Below are 20518 nucleotides of genomic sequence, written 5' to 3'. Positions count from 1 at the left end.
CCCTCTGACCAAACTGCCCAAATGTCCTGTTGTGATGTGCTCTCGTTTGGGGTCAACTTCTAGAAGTCCCAGTCCCATATGCGCAGGTCGGCAGAAATGAGACCAGTCAGATGAAGTTTGTCTACAGTCGCAGTGAAGAGGCCTGTCGTTCTGGACCTAACAGCAAAAGGTAGGAGGCACCGCACGGTTTCATGCCCATCCCTTTCTTTTCGAGCCCAGATGGATAATGTGTGAATACACTGTCAATGTTTTCAAGTCTTGCATATCTGTTTCTTTTAAAAAGTGAGATGAGAAAGAAAAAAATAAGTAAATGGAAGTATAATTGTGATGGTAAAACTGAGAACTCCGAAGGCACGGCTCAACCTTCACTCCCTCCTGTTGCACAAGGGGAGCTCTGGTCACAGAAGTGACTTCCGGGGCCTGAGCAGGGCCCAGAGCAGCGGCTCTGAACTTTCTGAGCAGCAGGTGACCCCACTGGGAGTTGGACGAAAGCCTGGTACCCCCTCTTGGGAAAATGATCAAACAAAATCTTGCGCACCACACTAGGGAGTTCACGGACCCTCTGAAAACCGTCAAAGACCCCTTCCATGAGCCCCATTACCAAGGCTGGGGAGTCTAGGGCTAAAGACGCATTTGTGGGCAAGCCTTCGCTGGGAGGAAGCCATCATCTGAAGCGACGTCACCACTGCTAGTGGCGACGTGCTGTCGACGAGGAAGGGGCACTGTGCGGAAACCCGAGTCCTCACGTTGTTACTCTCTCGGAGGTCTGTCTAGGTTGTGTTGCTGCAGTTCAGGGCCAATCCTTGCAGCTTCTGCCTTGATGACGACAGCAGCTGGGTTTTGCTCTCTGCATGAATAACCGTTTAGAGGTGGGAAGGATCTACTTGGGGGCTAGAAGGCTGATCAGGTAGTAGGGACAGAGGAGCGAGAGGCCGTGGACTGCTGGCAGAGGGACTTCGAAATAACAGGAAGCCCCACCTGCCTGACCTTCGGACGGGCTGTCTGGCCCTGAAGTCCGGGAGGAACCGCCAACACCACGAGAATGAAGGAGGTGCGCCACGGCAGCCCCTTCAGTCGGTTTGAACTGGCTTCTGACCTGAACATACGGTACGTTTTAGCTAAGTGGAGGAAATGAGGAAAATCAGAATTAGATTAGAATAAAAATTTATTTTTGTAAAGAATTATATATTTCTTATTTGCAAAAGCTGAAAATGCTCCTATAAATGACCAGCCCAGAGCTTGGATTTCCACTGGCTTGAATGAATGAACGAGGGTCTGTCACTTCTTCTTGGCAGGTTTGGGGGCCTTTTCTAGGCCCTGGACGTGTTTTCGAGGAAGCCGATACTCGTCTGCAACCCAAAAAGCAGAAACTCATCAGTGGGGCATGAGCTTCCCCCCTCCTGCCCCCCCACAGCTCCCGGTCGATGTCTCCCAGTGTCTCTCCTTGGCCCTGCCCCCCACGGGCTCCCAACTCACATGGCTACCCCCCTGGCCCTCCCCCGCCCCCGTGTGCTCATTCCTGCCGTCGGCCTCTGTTCAAACACTCTCCATTACGGGTCCGCTCTTCTACCACCAGTCCAAGCTCAACTCCTACGGGAAGCCTCCTGGGATGAAGTGTTTTCTCTTGCACTTCGAAACTGATGTGTGCATTTCAGGAATGTTCACNGGCAGGTTTGGGGGCCTTTTCTAGGCCCTGGACGTGTTTTCGAGGAAGCCGATACTCGTCTGCAACCCAAAAAGTAGAAACTCATCAGTGGGGCATGAGCTTCTCCCCTCCTGCCCCCCCACAGCTCCCGGTCGATGTCTCCCAGTGTCTCTCCTTGGCCCTGCCCCCCACGGGCTCCCAACTCACATGGCTACCCCCCTGGCCCTCCCCCGCCCCCGTGTGCTCATTCCTGCCGTCGGCCTCTGTTCAAACACTCTCCATTACGGGTCCGCTCTTCTACCACCAGTCCAAGCTCAACTCCTACGGGAAGCCTCCTGGGATGAAGTGTTTTCTCTTGCACTTCGAAACTGATGTGTGCATTTCAGGAATGTTCACGCTGAGAGCTACTTGCTAGGTGTAGTTCAGGCATTTAGAACTTTCTCATGAGAACACGTGTGTCTATGTTCAGTCATATGTTTGTTTCCTCTCCTCTGTATTTTTTCTCAGCTCCTCATACAGGGCTCTTCACTGAGAAAGGCTGAATTCTATAAGTTAGCTGCTGAGTACTGCCTTAGATGACAAAATCAATTTGCTTATTGAGCATTTTCTATAGGCCAGGCCCTGATCATGAATAAAAAGGATGAAAAAGGCAAGGTCTCTGACTGAAGATGCCCAGCAGGAAGTTCAGACATTAGAAAAAATCAGCCAAGTTGCCGACACTAACCAGAAATACAAACACAATTGGAAAGTGCTACATTAGCAATTTTTCAAGTGCTAATTTGAGGAAAGAGAAAAAAATGGGGCATGCTCTGAGACGGGCTTCCTGTGACCCCAAAGCTGGCCAATGAGCCTTTAGGGTCAGGCAGACTTGGGCTGTGGGAGGAAGACGAGGCGAGCACCCGAGTATGTGTCTGGGCAACAGCCTAAGTCCAGCACGGCCGAGGCCTGGGAGGGGATGTAGGAGCTGCCAAGGAGGTGGATGGGGTTGGTCGGGCTGAGAGGGTCTTGTTTCTGAGCTTAGGAGTTTATTCTGAAGGCACTGAAGAGGCACAAAGAGTTTTTTAGAGGAGAGTGATATAAACATTTGTTTTAGAAAGCTGACTTGGGCAGAGACGTGGAAGATGGCTTGAACGGAGGACCCAGGGTTGCTCAAAAGAACTTCGGCTCTGCATTCTGACCAATCAATGTCCAGAGCCCAGCTGCAGCCCCCGATAGTTGACCACCAGTTTGTTCATCTACAGTGCTGCAGCATCATTATGATGAAGAGAAATCATACCTCTCATAATCATCATTATGATGAAGAGAAATAAAAAAGCCCAGCAAATGCTGAGTGCAGTCTGGGTGCTCAACAAATGTTTATAAAAAAGAGAAGGACCAGAAAGAAAGGTTCTGACAGGTTGATGGAAGAAACACTGAACTTTGGGCCAAAGGATCCATCTGTTCAAACATTGGCTCCACCTCTCACTGGCTGGTAAAAGCTATATAGCCATATGTATACAGGGGTGTTACAAGAACCAGAGTGAGTTGAATTGGTGGGAAGACCCGCGCCATTCAGATCAATGGCTCTGCTTCTTCAGAGGGGATGCTCACCCAGCAACAGCCGGCCAACATGGTGGACCTGGTTTCCCTGGATCTGGACTTGCAGGCTGTCCCTGGCTCCAGGGGCAGGGGTGACAGTGGTGCTAGCCTGGCATCGCTGCTGCAGGACGGCAGCCACCGTGCATGGGTCCAGACCATAGGCCTCCAAATTCCGGACCACAGTCACCTGGGGGGACAAAAGGCTGATGGTGGGAGCAGACCACGTGCCCTCCCTCCAGAGGGCCTTCTAGAGCCTCCGCAGCCTCATCACCCCTGTGTTCACCGTCCTTACAAGCACGGTGTCTTTTCATCCAGATAACTTATTTTTGTACTTCTAAATCGATTCTTTCTAGCCCAGCTAAGATACAGGGTCCAACACAAATAATGCCCTTATTTTATTACAAAATCTTAAGCATGGAATCCTGCAACAAGACAGTATCACACTCAAGCACACCATATGGAATTTTAGGTGAAATGTTCAAATCAAAGCTATAAATTAACACATTTTCAGACTATAAGATGGACCCCCAAATTTGGGAGAAAAAGGGGGGTGTACCTTATAGTCCAAATGTAGCTTTACCTTCACTTTGGTGAGATATTATGTTATTTATGTTGTTAAATATTTCACCACATTTCTTGCTTCAAAACTTTTTTGCTATCTTCCTCTAAAATCTAGATGTGTCTTATGGTCCAAAAAATATGTTATTACACCCATTATCCTACTGACCATGCTTAAGCAGGCCTTACTGTTGCTGAACCCTGTATATTTAGTGGGATAAATATTCTCTATCCCACATATAACATATACTTTTTTAAAAGGCGTTTTTATTATAGAGAATTGAAAACATAAAGAACAGCAGAACAGTATAATAAGCTCCCATGTACCCACCAGCAGTTCCCAGTCATCAAATCAGTTTTGATAACTGATAACCGACCTCAATTCATCTATACCCCCCACCCCCACTCTCACGTCACTTTAAAGCAAATCCTCCTAGACATCAGGTTACTTCATCCACAAATATTTCAGGATGTATCAACAAAACATAATGACTTTTAAAAACATAAATATGAAACCATCACACCTAAAGATAAATAAACAATAGTTCTTAATACCAAGTATCTCATCAGCAACATGTGCATTTTTCTATTTTCCATCAACTTCACAAATGATAAGTAAGTAACTTTGAGATGAAAAAGAAAAATATTAACACTTTTTAAAAGTCGCAGCTCTCCCCATTTCTTTAGACAAGTTCGTTCTCATCCATGACGGGGCAGTGCGGCAAGTCCCCACCAGCAGCGGGGCGGGGAGGGCTGCTTTCAGTAAAGGCCATAAAAGCCGCAAATAACCTGCGTGTGCCAGAGGGTTCCCGCCCCAGAGAGCCGCCCCGGTGAGACACTAGAAGTCACGTCCATGCCCACCCCCGACAGATGCATGACACCCTGACAAGCAGCTGTCAGATTGCACTGCTTGCAGACCTCCAGAAAATAACTTCCTATTTTGGAAAGCACCAATTTTAATTTTGGATAATTCTAATTACTATTAATATAAAAGTGAGTGTTTAAATAAGCTAATATATATAGATATTGCTCAGTACAGAATCTGGCACATAAATTACACGCTCAAGAAACAGTGGCTATTACTACTTATTATGGTTATTATTAGTCCTCACTCACTGAATGCCCACAGGCCAAATACTGTTCCAAGTGCTTCACCCATGTATACTCCTTCACTGACCCTCACAGTGGGGTGCCTTATACGGAAGGTATTATTCCCGTCTTTATACATAAGGACACTCAGGCAAAAGACAGTCAGTAACTTGCTCAAGGCCAAAGAGTGAGGCAAACACCACGCCTGAACCCAAATCTCTAACCCCAAAGCCCACGCTCATCACCTCGCACTACTAGAAAGTTCTTTATTTGACCCAAGTCTGTGTTCTTGGGACTTCCACCTGGGCATCTTACTGCTGTCTTCTCATGACACACCGAACGGGTGCGCTCCTCCCACGGACTGCTTTCCACACATTGGAGGACAGGTTCCCTAAGACTTTGTGTGGCCAAAGTAAACACGGTCAGTTCCTTAAGCAACTCTTCACAAGATGTTTGCACTGAGCAAGGCCCAGGAGGTAATCGAATGAAGAAGACATGAAAGTCTGTGACATAGTTCTAAAGAAATAAAATCTTATGTACCTTTGGAACCAGGTCCAGGCCAGTGTCCTGGCACAGAACCCAGAAGGCAGCGAGTGAGGAGTCAGCCCCAGCTGTCTTACACGGGGCCCAGCCCAGTCCCACCCACACGGGTGTTTTCTAAACCATCTGAGGGGTTCGAGGCCAATCTGAAAACCTCCAATCACATCAGAGAGACCAGAACTTAGCAGGGACATGAAACCACCATCTTCAAACTTCATGTCTTTTTACATTACCTTTTTGTTAGAAGCTCTCTGTGCTAGGGTGATGTCAACTGGGCAGATTCTGCCTTTCTTCACAATGGGCTCCTGTCCGGGAAAGGCCACTTGATAGGCGGGCTGCAGTTTCCCCAAACATCTGAAACGGCGTCAGGGAGCTGTAGACCGATACAGCACCAGGAGCCGCTTCCTCACACCCCACCCCGCGCAGGCGGCAGCTCGCCTGTGTCTGCCCAGGAGAATCAGTCAGATTGCCTAGGAGCTGCACCCCAACCAGTTACATCAGAAACTGACCGGGCACACACGTATTTCAGAGCTCCCCAGGTGCCGCCAAAGTCGAGACCCACTGCAGCATTCAGGGAAAGGAACATCAGCAATGTGAACCCCCGGCAACCGTCCACTGGCCTGGCCTTCTGAGGATTCGCCCAGGTTTCTCTATGGAGTTTACTACCTGTCTCAAGACTCTATCTTACCCAGCCCGAGAAAGTGGCAGGTCACATTTCTGACAGGCCGCAATAGTGCGTCTGTTCTAGAACGCCGTTCCCAAGTTTCCGCCTTTTATCTAATCACATTTGCTCCTGCTGCCATGTGTATGGATTTTGAAGAACTTCTTCTATCAAGGGCCAGACAGTAAATCTTTGAGGCTTTAAGGGTCATGCAGCCACTCCCTCTGCCACTGTGCAGGGAAGCAGCCGCAGGCAGTTCATAAGTAAGTGGGCGGGGCTGTGTCCCAGTAACGCCTTATTCACCGAACAGGTAACAGGCCACATCTGACCTATGGTGCTAAGCTGGCAAACTCCTGATATAAGTTATTTTCACCCTTGGTTCTATGGAAAAGAGCATAAGAATCTCTCCTTTGAAGACCTTAAGACAATTCCCCCTCAGCCTTCTTTTTGCTTCTCCATCTTTATGAAGTTCTTCTTTTTAGCTAGTGTTCTTTCTGTTTCTCCCACTCAAGTTCCCCTACTTTGTGTTGGCTCGAGTAGTTCCAAAGACCCTCCTGAACAGAGTCACCCAAGCCTGTGTTTATGTGGACTGACATGGTAAGAAGGACGGGGACAGACAGAGACTGAGCCAGTGAAGATTCCAAAGTCCAACACGACAGACACTATGGGCAGGGCCCAAACACTGGAGAGGGGCTGCCGATCCCTGCTACCTGGTCAGAAGACTATCCCACGGAAGCTTCGAGACTGTGTGCTGCTCACTCCTCTCTAAGACGCAGTCACTCAGGATGGGATCCAGTTGCACGAGACTATAGGAAAAGAAGAGGCTATTAATGAAGAAATCCTAGCCTCGCCCCTTCTGATCCAAAGGCCAGCTTGGGATTCACCTTTGACCTTAATACCCCTTGTAGTCATTCAGCAGGATTATAACCAAAATGGTGCCACAGCCCACGAAGCAACACACCTGAGGATGGAGGTGCAAGTATGCATTCCTAAGACGAGGGAGAAGAGGCAGTGGAGGGGGAAGTGGGACGGGAAAATTCGAGTACCAGGATTCCTGGTTCAGTTCTGCTACTAACCATGATTAGGCCAGTACAATGTTTTGATCATCAGGGTGTCTTTTGAAAATAAAAATAAAAATTGTGAAACGCTCTTCATTTAGTAGTTTATCTTCTGTATCCAGGAACTAAGAAAACGGAAGAGACCTAAAAGCTACGATGACTATGGCAAACTCTTTAAAGCCTGCATTTTACCCTCACACGAGCATCCGCGTCTGAAGATCAGCAGTAGACAGACATGCGGTCCCACCCACTCCGTCTACAGGCAACGGTGGCAGCACACGTGGAGTGGAACACCCCAGACAGTAACTCCAGGGGTCCACGGCCCATGGTTTAGAAACCCTGATCTTGATTATTTCTACACGCCCCTACATCCAGAAATCCTCCACGGACCGTCCGCGTCCTCAAAGGATGAGCACTGACAATGAAGACACAGCCTCCTCCCAACCCACTCACTTCTTATTGTCTGCGTCAACCAGGTCGTGTTTCTTGGCGTAGTTAATGATGATCATTCGGACCTCACCGCCCTCGAGGACACTCCCCTTCCTAGGTGAGAAGGGACCAGGGTTAGTTCATGGTGGCCCAGGAGACAACTTGTAAACACCAGGACTCACTCCCTGCTTAGCAGGATGCTTCCCCCAGCTTTTTGATCTCTTATTTTCTTCCCCTTTCCTGACCAAGGTAGTAAGCTGGACCGTGTAAACTGTAAAGAATAATTACAGGTAGAAAAGGGAGAGGCCTACTGTCTCATTCATTTAGGCCAGAGACACTTTCTGGGGAAGGAGGCTTGAGCTGGATCTGGGAGGGAGGGAGGACAGGGCAGAGGAGGTGCCGCCAGTCACAGAATACTACACAGGTGGAGAGGAGCTACAGGCCAGAATACCAAGCAGGCAGAGAAGGGCTGCTCTCCAAAAACTCACTTGTGGCCAGACTCCTGGAAGAGCAGGGTCATGCTGGCTGGGACACAGTAGAGGGGTTTTATATCTGGAGGGTGATAGGGTTGTTCCCTGCTACCCTCCTGGACAGTCTGGGAGGTCGGGGAGGGCTCAGGTATGATGAAAGATGTAATCCTAAAACCCAGCAGAAGGAAAGAAAAAACACATTTTATGCTAGTGTCTCGGCAAGTCCCAGTTCATGGCCCAGGTGTCCCGGGGCCAGCTGCGCTACGGTGAGCAGGCCCCCTGCACTCACCTCGGGTGTTTCCAGTCCACAGCCACAATGCTCTCCACCCCTTTGCTCAGCTCCTTCACCTGTATAATCTGCTCCTGCTGCATTTGCTGCAGGAACTTAGAGAGCTAAGGGAGAGAGGGCCAGTGGTAGGGGACTTCATCATACACACTGAGCACTGAGGATGAGCCAGACACCGAGCTAGGCAGGTCCTGGGGAAGGACGTGGGACACTCCCTGCCCTCGTCAAAGAAACTGGGAGGCCCCCACCCAGAGGGTCAAGGGGTGAGAAGCTCCTAGAAACTAAGTGGTGAAGCCTTTCCAAACTCTGATCAGATGTAAAGGCTCAAGAGGAGAGAGGGGAGTGGGTGCCTACCAGCCTGGCCCAGGGAGAGCCCTCTCCCTGCCCCCAGAATACCTGGAATTGAAGGGCTCAATTCTAGCCTGAGCGCTGCAGAAAGGGCTTCCCCAGCGTGCACGCAGCTCACGCTGCCTGTGCCCCCCCCAACTCTGTGGGTATGCACAGAGGGTGCCTGCTTACCTTTTTGTAGCTTGACTTCTTTATGTCCAGTTGCCGTCCTTCAGGGCTGATGGCAGATGGAAAGGCAAGTTAAGCTACAAAGCTGTAGTGTGGGACCTGCCTGACACTGAGAGGAGGCATGTTCCTCCAGCCTCCCCACCCTGTTTGGGAGAAACCGCTATTCCAGAGCCCGCTGCAGTGGGGGCAGGGGGTCCCGTGGACAGATGCAGACTTTAGGGTACTCTAGATCACAGGTGGCAAACACAAGGCCCGTGGGCCGAATTGTTTTACCTGGCCGGGCACCTTGTTTGTACCCAGCGGCAGCGCGGAGCTCCTTGCCCCTAGTGAAGGAGTAGTTACATTTATACAGTCCTAAAATTGCATCCGGGCATTTCAAGGCAACTGCAAGGCTGATGTGGCCCCCGGTGAAAATGAGTTGGACACCCCTGGGCTACATCACTGCTGTCCCTTAGGCCCCTCCAAAAAGATATTCAATACAGTAGCCACTAGCCACATGTGGCTATTAAGCACTTGAAATGTGGCTAATGTAACTAAGGAACTAAATTTTAAATTTTGTTTAATTTTAATTAACGTAGATTTAGGCACATGTGGCTAGTGGCTGCAGCTTCAGACTCCTCTCAGACTAAACAGCCTCCCGCGGCCTCAGAAGCTCCGCCTCCAGGGGAAGCTGATTCCAGCCCCGAGGCTACGTGTTCTCACGAGAGCAGCACTCATTCCTGCTCCCCACAATGTACATTTTCTCTGAAGCTGTGCCTCCCCACAACGTGCATCTTATCCAAAGGTGTGCCGCACAGCAGCAGTGGGACTCCCAGGGGCCCTTCCGGCCGCCGCCCAGGGGAAGAACTGCTATCTAGAGCGAGTCCCTGGGTCCCTGAGCTATGTGCCACGGAACAAGGTCAGGACAGATGACCAAGTGCCTGCCACACACACCAGACCTCACATTTGTCTAGGATGCCTCACAAGAGCTCATATAGAAGTAGGAGGGGATTACAGTAAAACCACTTTTTACAAAACAGAGCAAAAAAAAAGTTCAGTCTCAGGTAAAAATCAACAAGCAAACCTCCTGATGTGATATTTATTAAGTGTTTGCTAAATGCCAGGCTACTTAATCTTGACAGGAACCTGGCAGGTGCTCGAAACGAGGGCTCGGAGAAGCCCCGCGGTGAGTCCGCCGGCTCCAGCGCCCCGGGGAGCCGGCATCTGAACCCAGGGGGCTCCCTCTCACGAACCCAGGGGGCTCCCTCTCACAAGCTCAGGTCCTGTCCACGTGTGCTACTCCCTCTCCTGATGGCTTGTGTTTGGGGCAGGGATGAGGGTTCATCCCGATCCTCCCTCCTGATACAGCCTAGCGTGGCCCACCTACTTTTCCGGAGAGTGCGGGTGCACAGTTCCAGAAGAAGCCTCCTGACAGAGGCCGCTCCGCACCGCCCTCCCCCTGGGCAGGACGTGCCACCCGGTTAGCGAGACTCGACCCAGAAGCAACACAGCAGAGGCTGTGTTCTGGGAATCTGGGGATTTAACCCTTATTTCCTTCACACCCTTTCACTGGCTAAGTGTTTAAAACTTAGGACCTACTTTATTTGGCACACCAACTGTCTACTCCACTCTTTCCACAGCAGGTCCCTCAACCAATGCCCCCACCAGCCCGGTCCTGTCCCACCACCAAGGAGGAAGACAGAGACCCGCGAGGCTGCGGCCCACACCAAGCCTTCCATACCAGCAGGAGAACACGTGGCTGCCGAGGAAAGTGCTGGTAAGTAAAGGGAGGTCAGCCTTTTTGACTCGGCATTTCAAAGCATGCAAGAAGCATCGCTGTAACAGTTCATCCATTTGCTCTGCAGGAAAAGACGAGAACCACACCCTTCCTGGGGGCATAGGATGCCTGGTGCTCCCTGCCCAGCTCCACGCCCCCACCCTTTTCCCATGAAGGAACCCATTCCCAGGTCCCAGAGGTCTCAGACCCTCTGGATCACAGAGCCTTTAAAGAAGGTTGACCCCAGAGAAGGGGACAAGCACAAAGTCCCGCCCAGCCAAGAGCCAATGCTTCTCTGACAGAAGGAAACTTTACGGGCTCTGCAGCTGGAAACAGTCCCAAGTCCAGGGCAGAGGGACACCCAGGGAAGCGGGACTGACACGAGGAGGACTCCTGGGTAAGAGGTCAGAAGGCTGCTGCACCACCCTCACCACGAATGAGGATGTACCCGCCCTCTCCCAGAGCTTCGGCGTCGCTCTAGCTGGAAGGACAGCATAGTGCTTCAGACCCTTACACCGAGAGGAGGTGGCCCTCACCCTCCCAGCACCGTACCTTGAAGGGTCTTGCTGTCTGTGGGGTCAGGGTTCAGGCCCCCAACGCTCGGGTCTTCTGAGGCTCCTGGGAGGGTTTTCTTCCCATGCGTCTGCTGATTCTCCCCACTCTCCTCTTCCCCGCCCTCCAGAACCAGGTGCCTCAGATCTTCCTGCAGGGTGGGGTCTTCCTGGACAGCCCCCTTCTCTTCACTGAGATCTGGGTGATCCAGGGCCAGTGGAGCAATGAAAGGTGGAGGGGACTTGTCTCCAGACCTCCTGGAAAAATCTCACGTCAGAAACACCAAGTAGCAACCACAGCACTTTCCAACCTGTGGGTCAGGGGATCAGCCAGGAGTTCAAAGAGAGTAAGAGCCACCATAGAGGCGGGAGAGGGCAGAGAACCTGGGCTCTCATCTCAACTCTATTTCCAGTTCTGGGCCTAGGAAATTCGCCTGCCTCAGTTTCTCGTCTCTGAAATGGAGAGTGACTCTTAACTCTTTCCTATCTCAAAGGATGATAACATTATTAATAGACATCTGGGCACAGAGCAAGATTAAAGAAAAAGTACTTAAAGAGAAACCACCAAAAGTATTCCATTGCTATGAGTTAAAAATAAAAATATTTTGCATAATAAAATTAAGGTCGCAAATGCATCTGTCAGACCAGTTTGGGGAAATGCAAACACCCAAGGCTCACAGGCTGTAACAAATTACAAACACGTGGACCGCTAAAGGATGGCCAAGGCCCTTGCTCTGTGTTAAGTCAGAATGCAACCTCACTTGCACGGTGGGGTTACAGCGGATCTACAGCACTAAGCCTTAGAGAGAGAGACAGAAGAGCAATGCCACACAGCAGAGCATGGAAAGGGGTAAAAGGACAAAGCTTGGTCTTGTTCAAGGTTATGCAAATCAAACCAAGTTTTACCTAATAGCTGCAGCAAGGCTTATTAGTATGGTAACTAGTAAGGCCAGAGTGGATGTTTAAGCTATTTCAATCGGGTCAATAACATAAATATTTTTAAAAGGTGGGGGAATGGGGGCTGAGGCAGCAGCTGGTAACAGGACTTCGACAGTGTGCCTTTGGCTGCCGTTGCTCAGACGGCTAGAAAAGAAGGTGCTGGGAGGACGTCAATGAGCGGCTCCCAAGTATCTGCTGGCCGCAGGCTGATGATGACTTGCACCCCAGCAAAGAAGGGCTTGTCCAGTACCTGTAAAATGAGTACCTCCAAAGGGGGGCTGAAAATGTAAGAATGAGTCTATCTGTACCGGCAGGCCACACCACTTGGCCAAAAGACCAGGTATACTGCTTTCTAGAGAAAGCACTATTTACTGTTTTGGTAAAATGACAAGAAAATAACCAGAAAGCAAACTGGTGTATGGCTCCAGAAAGCACCTGTTGCAGGGAAAAAGTGTAGCTTCCACCCAGGAGAGGGGATCTGGGACATAAGACCTGAACAACATGACACAGTCACTGCCCTGTACTTGAGGGTCTTCTCTGCTTAGACTGGGGTTCAGGAGGGGGGCTTTCTGAGCACTCTCCGTGGGGCCGAAAGACGCCTAAGTGCGCACGGCAGATAAGGCCCCACTGAACGCAAAAACTATCCCTGTATTGACAGGCAGAGTAGCAATCCTAAGGCCTTCTCCCAGGCCTAGCATCTGTAACCCACCCAGAAAATAATCCAAGTCCTCTGTGATTTCTTCCGTGAGCAGGCAAAACACCCCCCACCCCCCGCCAAAAGAAAAAAACCCAAACCCACACCTATTTCTTCACATTTAACAAGGAAATTATTGTCTGGGGTCAGCGACTTGCCTCAGGACACAGCAGGGACCAAAGCCCTCACTGCTGCATGCAGGCCCCACGCTCCCCCCACTCGCGCAGCTCTCTGTGATGCAGGAAAAACACCGAACCCACCACAAGTGGTCCTGGTACGTGTGGAGCACGGAGAAGCCCCTCCCCTTCAGGCCCGAAGCCAGCATCTCCGATGTGGACACAGCGGCAACTCCGATGGCAACGGGAGCTCTAAGGAGGAGGAGGAGGCCAGAGACAGGGTCGGGAGAGCCTTCCAGGGGGGCGCCTGTCAGGACCCCTCTCCACACATGTGCAAAAACACCACAGTTGCAAATCTGAAGCATCTACTAGATTCACAGAACGAAACTCAGTCCAGTCTCAATTTTCTTCAGATTACCTACAAATGTGACTGTCAAAAATCCCTTGACCAACTATTCCCTTTCTTATAAGTAACTCCTCTTCTGAAGATGTCACTTTTTGTTTTATTCCTATTATGAAATAAACCCAGGCAGGACATTTAAACCCATGACAGGATATCTTTCATTTCAAAAATATAAATTCCTTCCTCTACCTTACAGAAGGCATGGCCACCCTGTACCGAAGTTCAGAAGGGAGCCCATTCACACGCCGTGAGTTAGGCGGAGGACGTCCCGGGGAAGGGAAAAGAGATAAACGGTGGCGCCGACAGTCCCTCTGGAGTTGGCTCTTTGTAACAGGACTTGCTCTGTGTCACTATCTAAGAACTGAGTGTGTCCAGAATGTCAAAAACAATCAGTTACAGTGACAACAAAACTTCCAAAGTCCAAACGGGAAATCTCCATCATCCCAGGGTTACTCCCTGGGTTACTCCCTGGGATGACACACTCACTGCCTGTGTGCACACCCACTGCCTGTGTACATCGGTGACGGCTGGGTAACAGTGGGGGAAGGTCACCAAGGCCCCAGAGAGAAGATCTAACAGCAGAGTTCACAACAGCTGAACTTAAAAACACGTTTGCTACCCTGGTAGCTCCACTTCCTGTGCCATAGGTCAATTACTGCCACAGAAGCTTTGAATCCGGTTTCTTTCCCAGCTCCTAAGAGAGGGGCATCTTTTTCTTCCACCCTTGGGTCAATGACTCGAAACTTCAGTCTCAAACATGGCTTGTAGTTTCAATAAACTTCTCTGTACCCTTATCGCCTGCCACAAACCACCACCAGGCCAACTGAGCAGGCTAAATACACATTTACAAAGTTTTTCTCCTATCTTCAATAGAATACTAGAGGGAAAAACAACAGCATAACCATTCTTTTCAACTGCAAGTTTTGCTACAGGTAAACAAAGAAGGAAACATTTCTAGGTGCTTGGTTCCAAAGGTTCAAAGCAAACTGGAAAATATCAGTAGCAAAAACAAGATTTTTAAACACTGACCCCCCCTCCCATGACTATGATATCTCTCTCTCTCTTACTCAAAGAAGCAACGAGTAAAATAATGAGATGTCATTTTTCACTCAGGATGACACAAATGAAAATGACCCAGCACACCCAGTGTTGGTGAGAATGCAGGGAAGTCACGTCCCACAGGTGGGAGTGAAAACCAATGCAGCTTTTTTTGTAGGGCAACAGTATTTACTCTAAAAAAATATTGGTGCTGGTATTCCTAGAGGCATCAGTAAGACATTGTTTTTGATAGAGACAAACTGGAGACACCAGAATGTCCACTAGGAGAGGGCCTCTTCCATCACCTCGGAGCAGGTAGAAAGATTCAGTATATCTGAACTTGCTGACATGGAAAGTGCCTACTCTATCTTAAGTGAAAAACAATATAAAGTATAATTCTGTTTGTTTGTATACTTAAACCCTAAATCATACATTTTATATACACTGAAGAAGGTTGGCAAACGTATGCATCAAAATGATGATGGTTACTTCTAGGAGAAAAGAATTGTGAGATAAGAGGGTTTTGATTTTTCAGAATTGTTCATATTATTACTTCCTACGCTATCAGTATTTTTTAAGACTTTATATATTTATTTTTAAAGAAGGGGAAGGGAAGGAGAAATAAAAGGGGAGAAACATCAATACGTGGTTGCCTCTCGCACGCCCCCTACTGGGGACCTGGCCCACAACCCAGGTGTGTTCCCTGACTGGGAACTGAACCAGTGACCCCTTGGTTTACAGGCCTACGCTCAATCCACTGAACCACACCAGTCAGGGCTATTATCAGTATTTTTAAAAAGCAGTGTGGTGATGGCTGAACAACACTATAAGAATATTAAAAAGCACAGAAGAGTACATTTGAAACAGGTTAATTTTATAGTATGTAAAATATATCTCAATAAAGCTACTGAAATAACTAAAAGGTGAAGATGATGATGTGGATGATAGGGGAAAAGTATCAAGTTCATGAAAGACAAGGAAGACCAAGAAAATGTCACAGACAGGAGACTGAGAAGACATGACAACTAAACGCACTGTGTTATTCTAGATTGAATCTTTGAAGAGGAAAAAAAGAGACCTTAGTTGAACAGCTGGAATAAAGCTTGTGACTGTGTTAATGGTACTGTACCAGTGTTAATTCCCTAGTTTTGATAACTGTGGTTATACAAAATGTTACCATGTTATCATTACAGCAAGCTGGGTAGATCAGAACTCTGTACTATCTTTGCACCTCTTCTGCAAATCATAAGTTATTCTAGAAGAAGAAGAAGAACAGCAGATACACTTGGTCCAGATGTGTGGACAACCCACACATCTATCTCCCTGAGACACTGCTTTTTCCAGAATAATCTGTTTTTTTACTCTTAATCCTTTATCCATATGCTTTAGAAAGTTGTCATTCCTTAACCCCTCCCCAGTTTTACTTAAGTTTTTGCCCCAAAGGCACAGCTGGCTGACACAGTACCTGTTTCCCATCAAGACAATGGCACAGAGGTCGCCCTTCTGTACCTGAGGCAGACCAGCAGGGGGCACCACTAGTCCTGGAAGCATCAAATCTGCAGCAAAAAAAAGCATCAAAATTTATGTTCTGCCTCCATCTCATTCCACGTTTTACTTCATTTATTTATTCACTCAATAAACATTTACTAAATGATCAACTACATTATTCATAATGAAAATTAAAAATGGCAACCTGAGTAGCAGATCTTGTCTCACTATGGTGGGGGTGGGGTGGGCAGGGGAGTAGGGTGGGGTCCTAGTGGTCATATCAAAGCACCAAGCTGGGGGTCCAACTCCACAATCTCTTGTCCTGGTTGCCTTAGTTCAGCTTGCTGATTTACAGCATAGCATGCGGCAGTTCCCGAGGTACTTTCACATCACTTATCTTACTTAAGCCTTACAAACGGTCAGAGAGGTCCAGAGGGCTCATGGAAGCAGCCAAGTGAGAGCCATAACACACAGGGGGGATAAACTCCATGTTTCAAACATATGAACTCAGGGAACAGGCACATTTCTTAAAGTAGCTGGCCCTTCCTAAGTAGGCTTCAAGCAGTAGCCAGAATACAGGAAAATCCTCTTACCTGCTCCCCCCACCAGTTTTTCGAGCACCAGAGGCCATGTTGTAAACGTTGGTAGAAGATCAGGATATGACCACAGGGCGTACACTGTCCAAAAAGAGACCCAGGAAACGCTTAAAGGCCAAAGAATCAATCCCCTGGGGCAGTGGCAAAGCCAAAAACTAAGGTTGATTTCATTAGGATACAGAAAAGAAACTCAACTTAAAGCTAGTGAGAAGGCTGTAGAGTGGACAGCCACAGAGAATTCATTCTTAAAGAAGACAGACTTAAGAGATTGGATGTCACTTGGGTTCGGAGGCACCTGTTGTTCCACCTGGACTGCAGCAGCAGAAAATGGCCACAGGGGATACAAGTGGGGACACAGACCCAGAGAGGATTCCTTTTATCACCCTGGAAGTAAGTAACCTAAAACAGGGTACCACCCTGTAAGAAATTCTGAAACGTTCCCATGTTTATTATTTTTATTATGTTTCCACAGTATTAACAATAATACTCTAGATCAGAAAGGCCTGTTTGTACAGCAGCAAAGGGCGGTCGAGAAAAGTGGCCTAAGGAGACTGCACTGCACCGTTCCAGCCAAACTTGGAGAAAGAAAGCCTCAAGTGATGAAGCAGGTGTCTGCAGCTATGGAAAACAAAAAAGACACTGGGTCTCTGAGACCTGTGACAAAGAGAGAAAGCAAAGCATCCTGAGCGCCAGGCAGAGCCTAAGACTCCCTGAGAGGTATCTTAACTGAAGTACATCCCTAAGCCACTGCAATATGTAGTTTTAATTAATCCAGCTTCTTTCCTACAACAGTATCTCTTTGGTACATTGAGAAAATCCTGCTGGTGATAGTTTTCAGAAACATTCATGCCCTGAAATTCCACTGTTTGCAAGACCTCTGTTGATCAACCTACTGTAAACTATTATTCCTTCATTCAGAATTTCCCTTGGCAACACCTTTTTTCTGCATCAGCTCCTTTTTCCCCCTCACTCCTATAGCAGTTTCTGCTCTTGAAAGATTCAATTCTAGAGATACTGGCTTCCAAAAAGATCTTTAGGGATGGTATGGGGAGATTTTCAACTTGTTTGCATTAAGGAAGAGAAGATACTGGGAGAAATAAGGAGAAACAGATATTAGGCAAGTACTACAGTAACGGCCATCTCCATCCTACTGCCATACCTGTCGGATATAGATTTTTCTCCAGTTCAAATAGGATGGGATTACCACCACTCACGTACACAGTCACTGCATCCCCTCTGTGAGCATACAACTTCACAACGTTGAGCTCTTCCTTTCCAGGTACTAACTGAGAGACCCCGTCAGTTCCAAGAGTGGGGAAAGCAGCCACCACATCAGCCCGAAGCTTTCTCCTGCAGAAATCACACCAATACCTGGTATGAATGCTGCCTGGATGGATTTGAATAAATATTGAGGAAACACTATAAAACATGAGGGCCAAGGAAAGACTGTCTGATTTAGAATGCCCTCTTCTAGCACACCCTTCCGAAAAATCCTGTTCTGTTTCTTATCCAGTGTCTTACCTACTCTCACTTTCTATGTTCCTGGGCAAGTCTTTCCATTTTACAGAGAAAGAGCAAAACTGAGACCCAGTGAGCATCCCAAATTGGCCTCAGCCCTGCCTTCTTGACTCTGTGCCTAACCCTAGATCCAGTCCTTTCTCATATATGCTTGGCAAATCTGGCGGCCTATGATTAGATAACTATACCAGAACCCAAAGAGTAACTACAGAACACTGGTTCCAAAATTGGAAACGTGACATTTGCATTTGCAGCACTCTGAACAGATATAGTTCTTACCACATGTGCCTTATCCTCTCCCACCTCACCCTCCATCTGTCTCTCCTGCTAGAGCGAGATGGCACTGGCACTTTTTCTTGTATGCTTGTAGTTCCCTGCGCCCCACTTGATCTTCCTCAAGGGACTCGAAACTCTTTGGAGGCCAGAGACTCTGTATTCCTGCATTTTTTTCATCCTCCACGCCTTAAACAAGACTGCATTGTACGTGTTCTTTTAAACTCATTAGAATATCCAAAACACACCGTGGGAGATACGTCAGGCCTCCCCTCCATTTTCACCCCCAAAGTGTGTCTAACCCACCCTTGCCCTGGGGTCCCTTCCGCGAATACACTCCTTGGCCTCCACTCCAGGTCGGCTGACCTAGCCCAAAGAAGGCTGTGGATCGACCAGCTTTAAGGAATAGCTGGGTGCCCTTGTGGGCGGAGCAGGCCCTTGATCTCCCTCACCTGTCCGACCCCTTGATGGCCGTGTTGGACTTGACCCGAAAGGCCTTGGCAAACATGTCTGCTGGAATGGCCTGAGGAAGAAAAGTAGAGCACAGAAGCCAGGGGTTGTCAGGAAAACGAGAACGCGGCGCCTCCCCAAACCGGAGCCCTGGGGGCAGCCATGCTGGGGCCCGGCTAGAAAAAGAGCCCGGCTGGAAACCGGCGCCGCGAAGCAATGCAAAGCCACCCCTAGTGGCAGGGCTGGGAACAGAGGCAGAGCCGGGCGAGGCCCGGGGAAGGCGGGGCGACTCCTGAACGCCCCTCCCCCGATGCGGCCCCCACCACCCGGTTCTGCGCTTGAGGGAGCGGCTGGAGCCCCTGGGTGGGTAGAGACCAGTCTCTGCCGACAGCTACAGCGTTAATTTGCATTCTATCAACGTTGAAGCGTGCTTAGTCCTCCCAGTTACCGTTCCCTTCAATTTAGTTTAGTTCCGCAAAATTGATTGGACTCTTTTATTTTTAAAAAATTTTATTTATTTATCTTTAGAGGGGAAAGGAAGGAGAGAGGGAGAGAAATGTATCAATGTGTGATTGCCTCTCGTGTGTCCCCTGCTGGGAACTGGCCTACAACCCAGGCATGTGCCCTGACTGGGAATCGAACTGTCATCCTTTGTTTCACAAGCCCAAGCTCCGTCCACTGAGCTAAACCAGCCAGGGCTGAACTCATGTTTTAGTAAACTTGCAGGCCTATTGAATGTTTTTCTTAAGGTTCTTTGTTTATTGAATCTTTACATTTTATAACACATTAAAGGTCTCGGCTAGGATTTTCTCCAAGATTTTCTGCTCCCTGGTTTTTAATTTACATAGGATGATAATAACAACAACAGGGACTCCACTCTTGACCCAGATTTGACCCTTGTGAGGTAAAAACTACAGATGATCTTTCAATGTCTCATTTAAAATATTTTTGGCCATTTGTATGTACCTTTTGGATTCAGGCATTATTTGGGGCTTTTGTTTCCAAAGTAGTTATGTTACTTAGGAGTTTATTAACAGGAGTTGCTTAATGAAAAACTCTGAGATGATTACGATGGTTTGGCCTCTACTAGCAAAGCAATAGTCCACCAATAGCTTATTCTGCCTGAAACTCTTGTGTTCTCTGTGGCATGTGGACACCATGCCTACCTCATGGGGCTTCCATAAAAGACAACTGAGACAACATGTGTGAGATGTTGCACAGTGCTTTGAAAGTTTCCAATAAATAGTAAATATTAGTAAAAGAAAAATCAATCTCAGACAGGGGTGAAGGTTTGGATTTCCCTGAGAGGGGCGGCTGTGTGCCCTGGAGGCAAAGATTTAAACACCTGGCCCTTACTAAATCAAAATCTGCATATGAAAACTTCAGAGCAGAGTGTCTATCCTCTAAGGAAAAAAAATCTTAATTGCTTTATGAGATGGTATAGTTGCACAAAGGAGAATTCCACATTGACCGTCCAAAGGTTAGGCCCTCACAGTGTCTGCCCCCCACCCTTACTGGAAGAGTTCCTAATACAGCAGAAGGGCCAGCCCCACCTCCAGCTTCCCCTGCACTTTTGACCTACCAGGCTTTTATTCTGAAGCACTGCAGCCACAAGACCAAAGTCCGAGAGCCCCTTTGCACCCCAACCGGGCCACACTTGGGGGGCGCGCTTCCAACCCTGAGCAAGTTGCCGTACCCCACAATTTTCGTCTTCCAGGGGAGGCTCTAGCTGTCAGGGAGCAGAAACTAGCTATTTCACTATTCCCTGTCTAAATACCTGGTCAGAAAAACCATGAGGTAGTAATTATTGTTTTAAGCTGTTAAGCCTGGGGATGGTTTGTTATGCAGCAATGAACTAATATAGGA

The 20518-nt window shown here is 48.4% G+C and overlaps 1 protein-coding gene across 1 annotated transcript; it reads right to left on the bottom strand.

Annotated features, from left to right (window-relative positions):
- Positions 1-1147: 1147 nt before the first annotated feature.
- EIF2D (eukaryotic translation initiation factor 2D) lies at positions 1148-18876 on the bottom strand. The gene is made up of 15 exons (XM_037067119.1): positions 18655-18876; positions 17571-17761; positions 16409-16492; positions 15793-15883; positions 13031-13138; positions 11139-11395; positions 10551-10668; positions 8834-8879; positions 8318-8421; positions 8047-8196; positions 7583-7672; positions 6782-6877; positions 5644-5764; positions 3236-3410; positions 1148-1349 (listed from the first exon to the last, which is right to left on the bottom strand). The coding sequence occupies exons 1-15, from the start codon at positions 18708-18710 to the stop codon at positions 1279-1281; spliced, it is 1758 nt and encodes a 585-aa protein (XP_036923014.1). The 5' UTR covers positions 18711-18876; the 3' UTR covers positions 1148-1278.
- Positions 18877-20518: the final 1642 nt, after the last annotated feature.

Source organism: Sturnira hondurensis, unplaced genomic scaffold, assembly GCF_014824575.4.
Source record: "Sturnira hondurensis isolate 20B ecotype Veracruz unplaced genomic scaffold, ASM1482457v3 Scaffold0017082, whole genome shotgun sequence".
Classification (NCBI taxonomy): domain Eukaryota; kingdom Metazoa; phylum Chordata; class Mammalia; order Chiroptera; family Phyllostomidae; genus Sturnira; species Sturnira hondurensis.
Note: the sequence above shows the minus strand (reverse complement) of the source record. Positions and strands in the feature narration are given on the sequence as shown.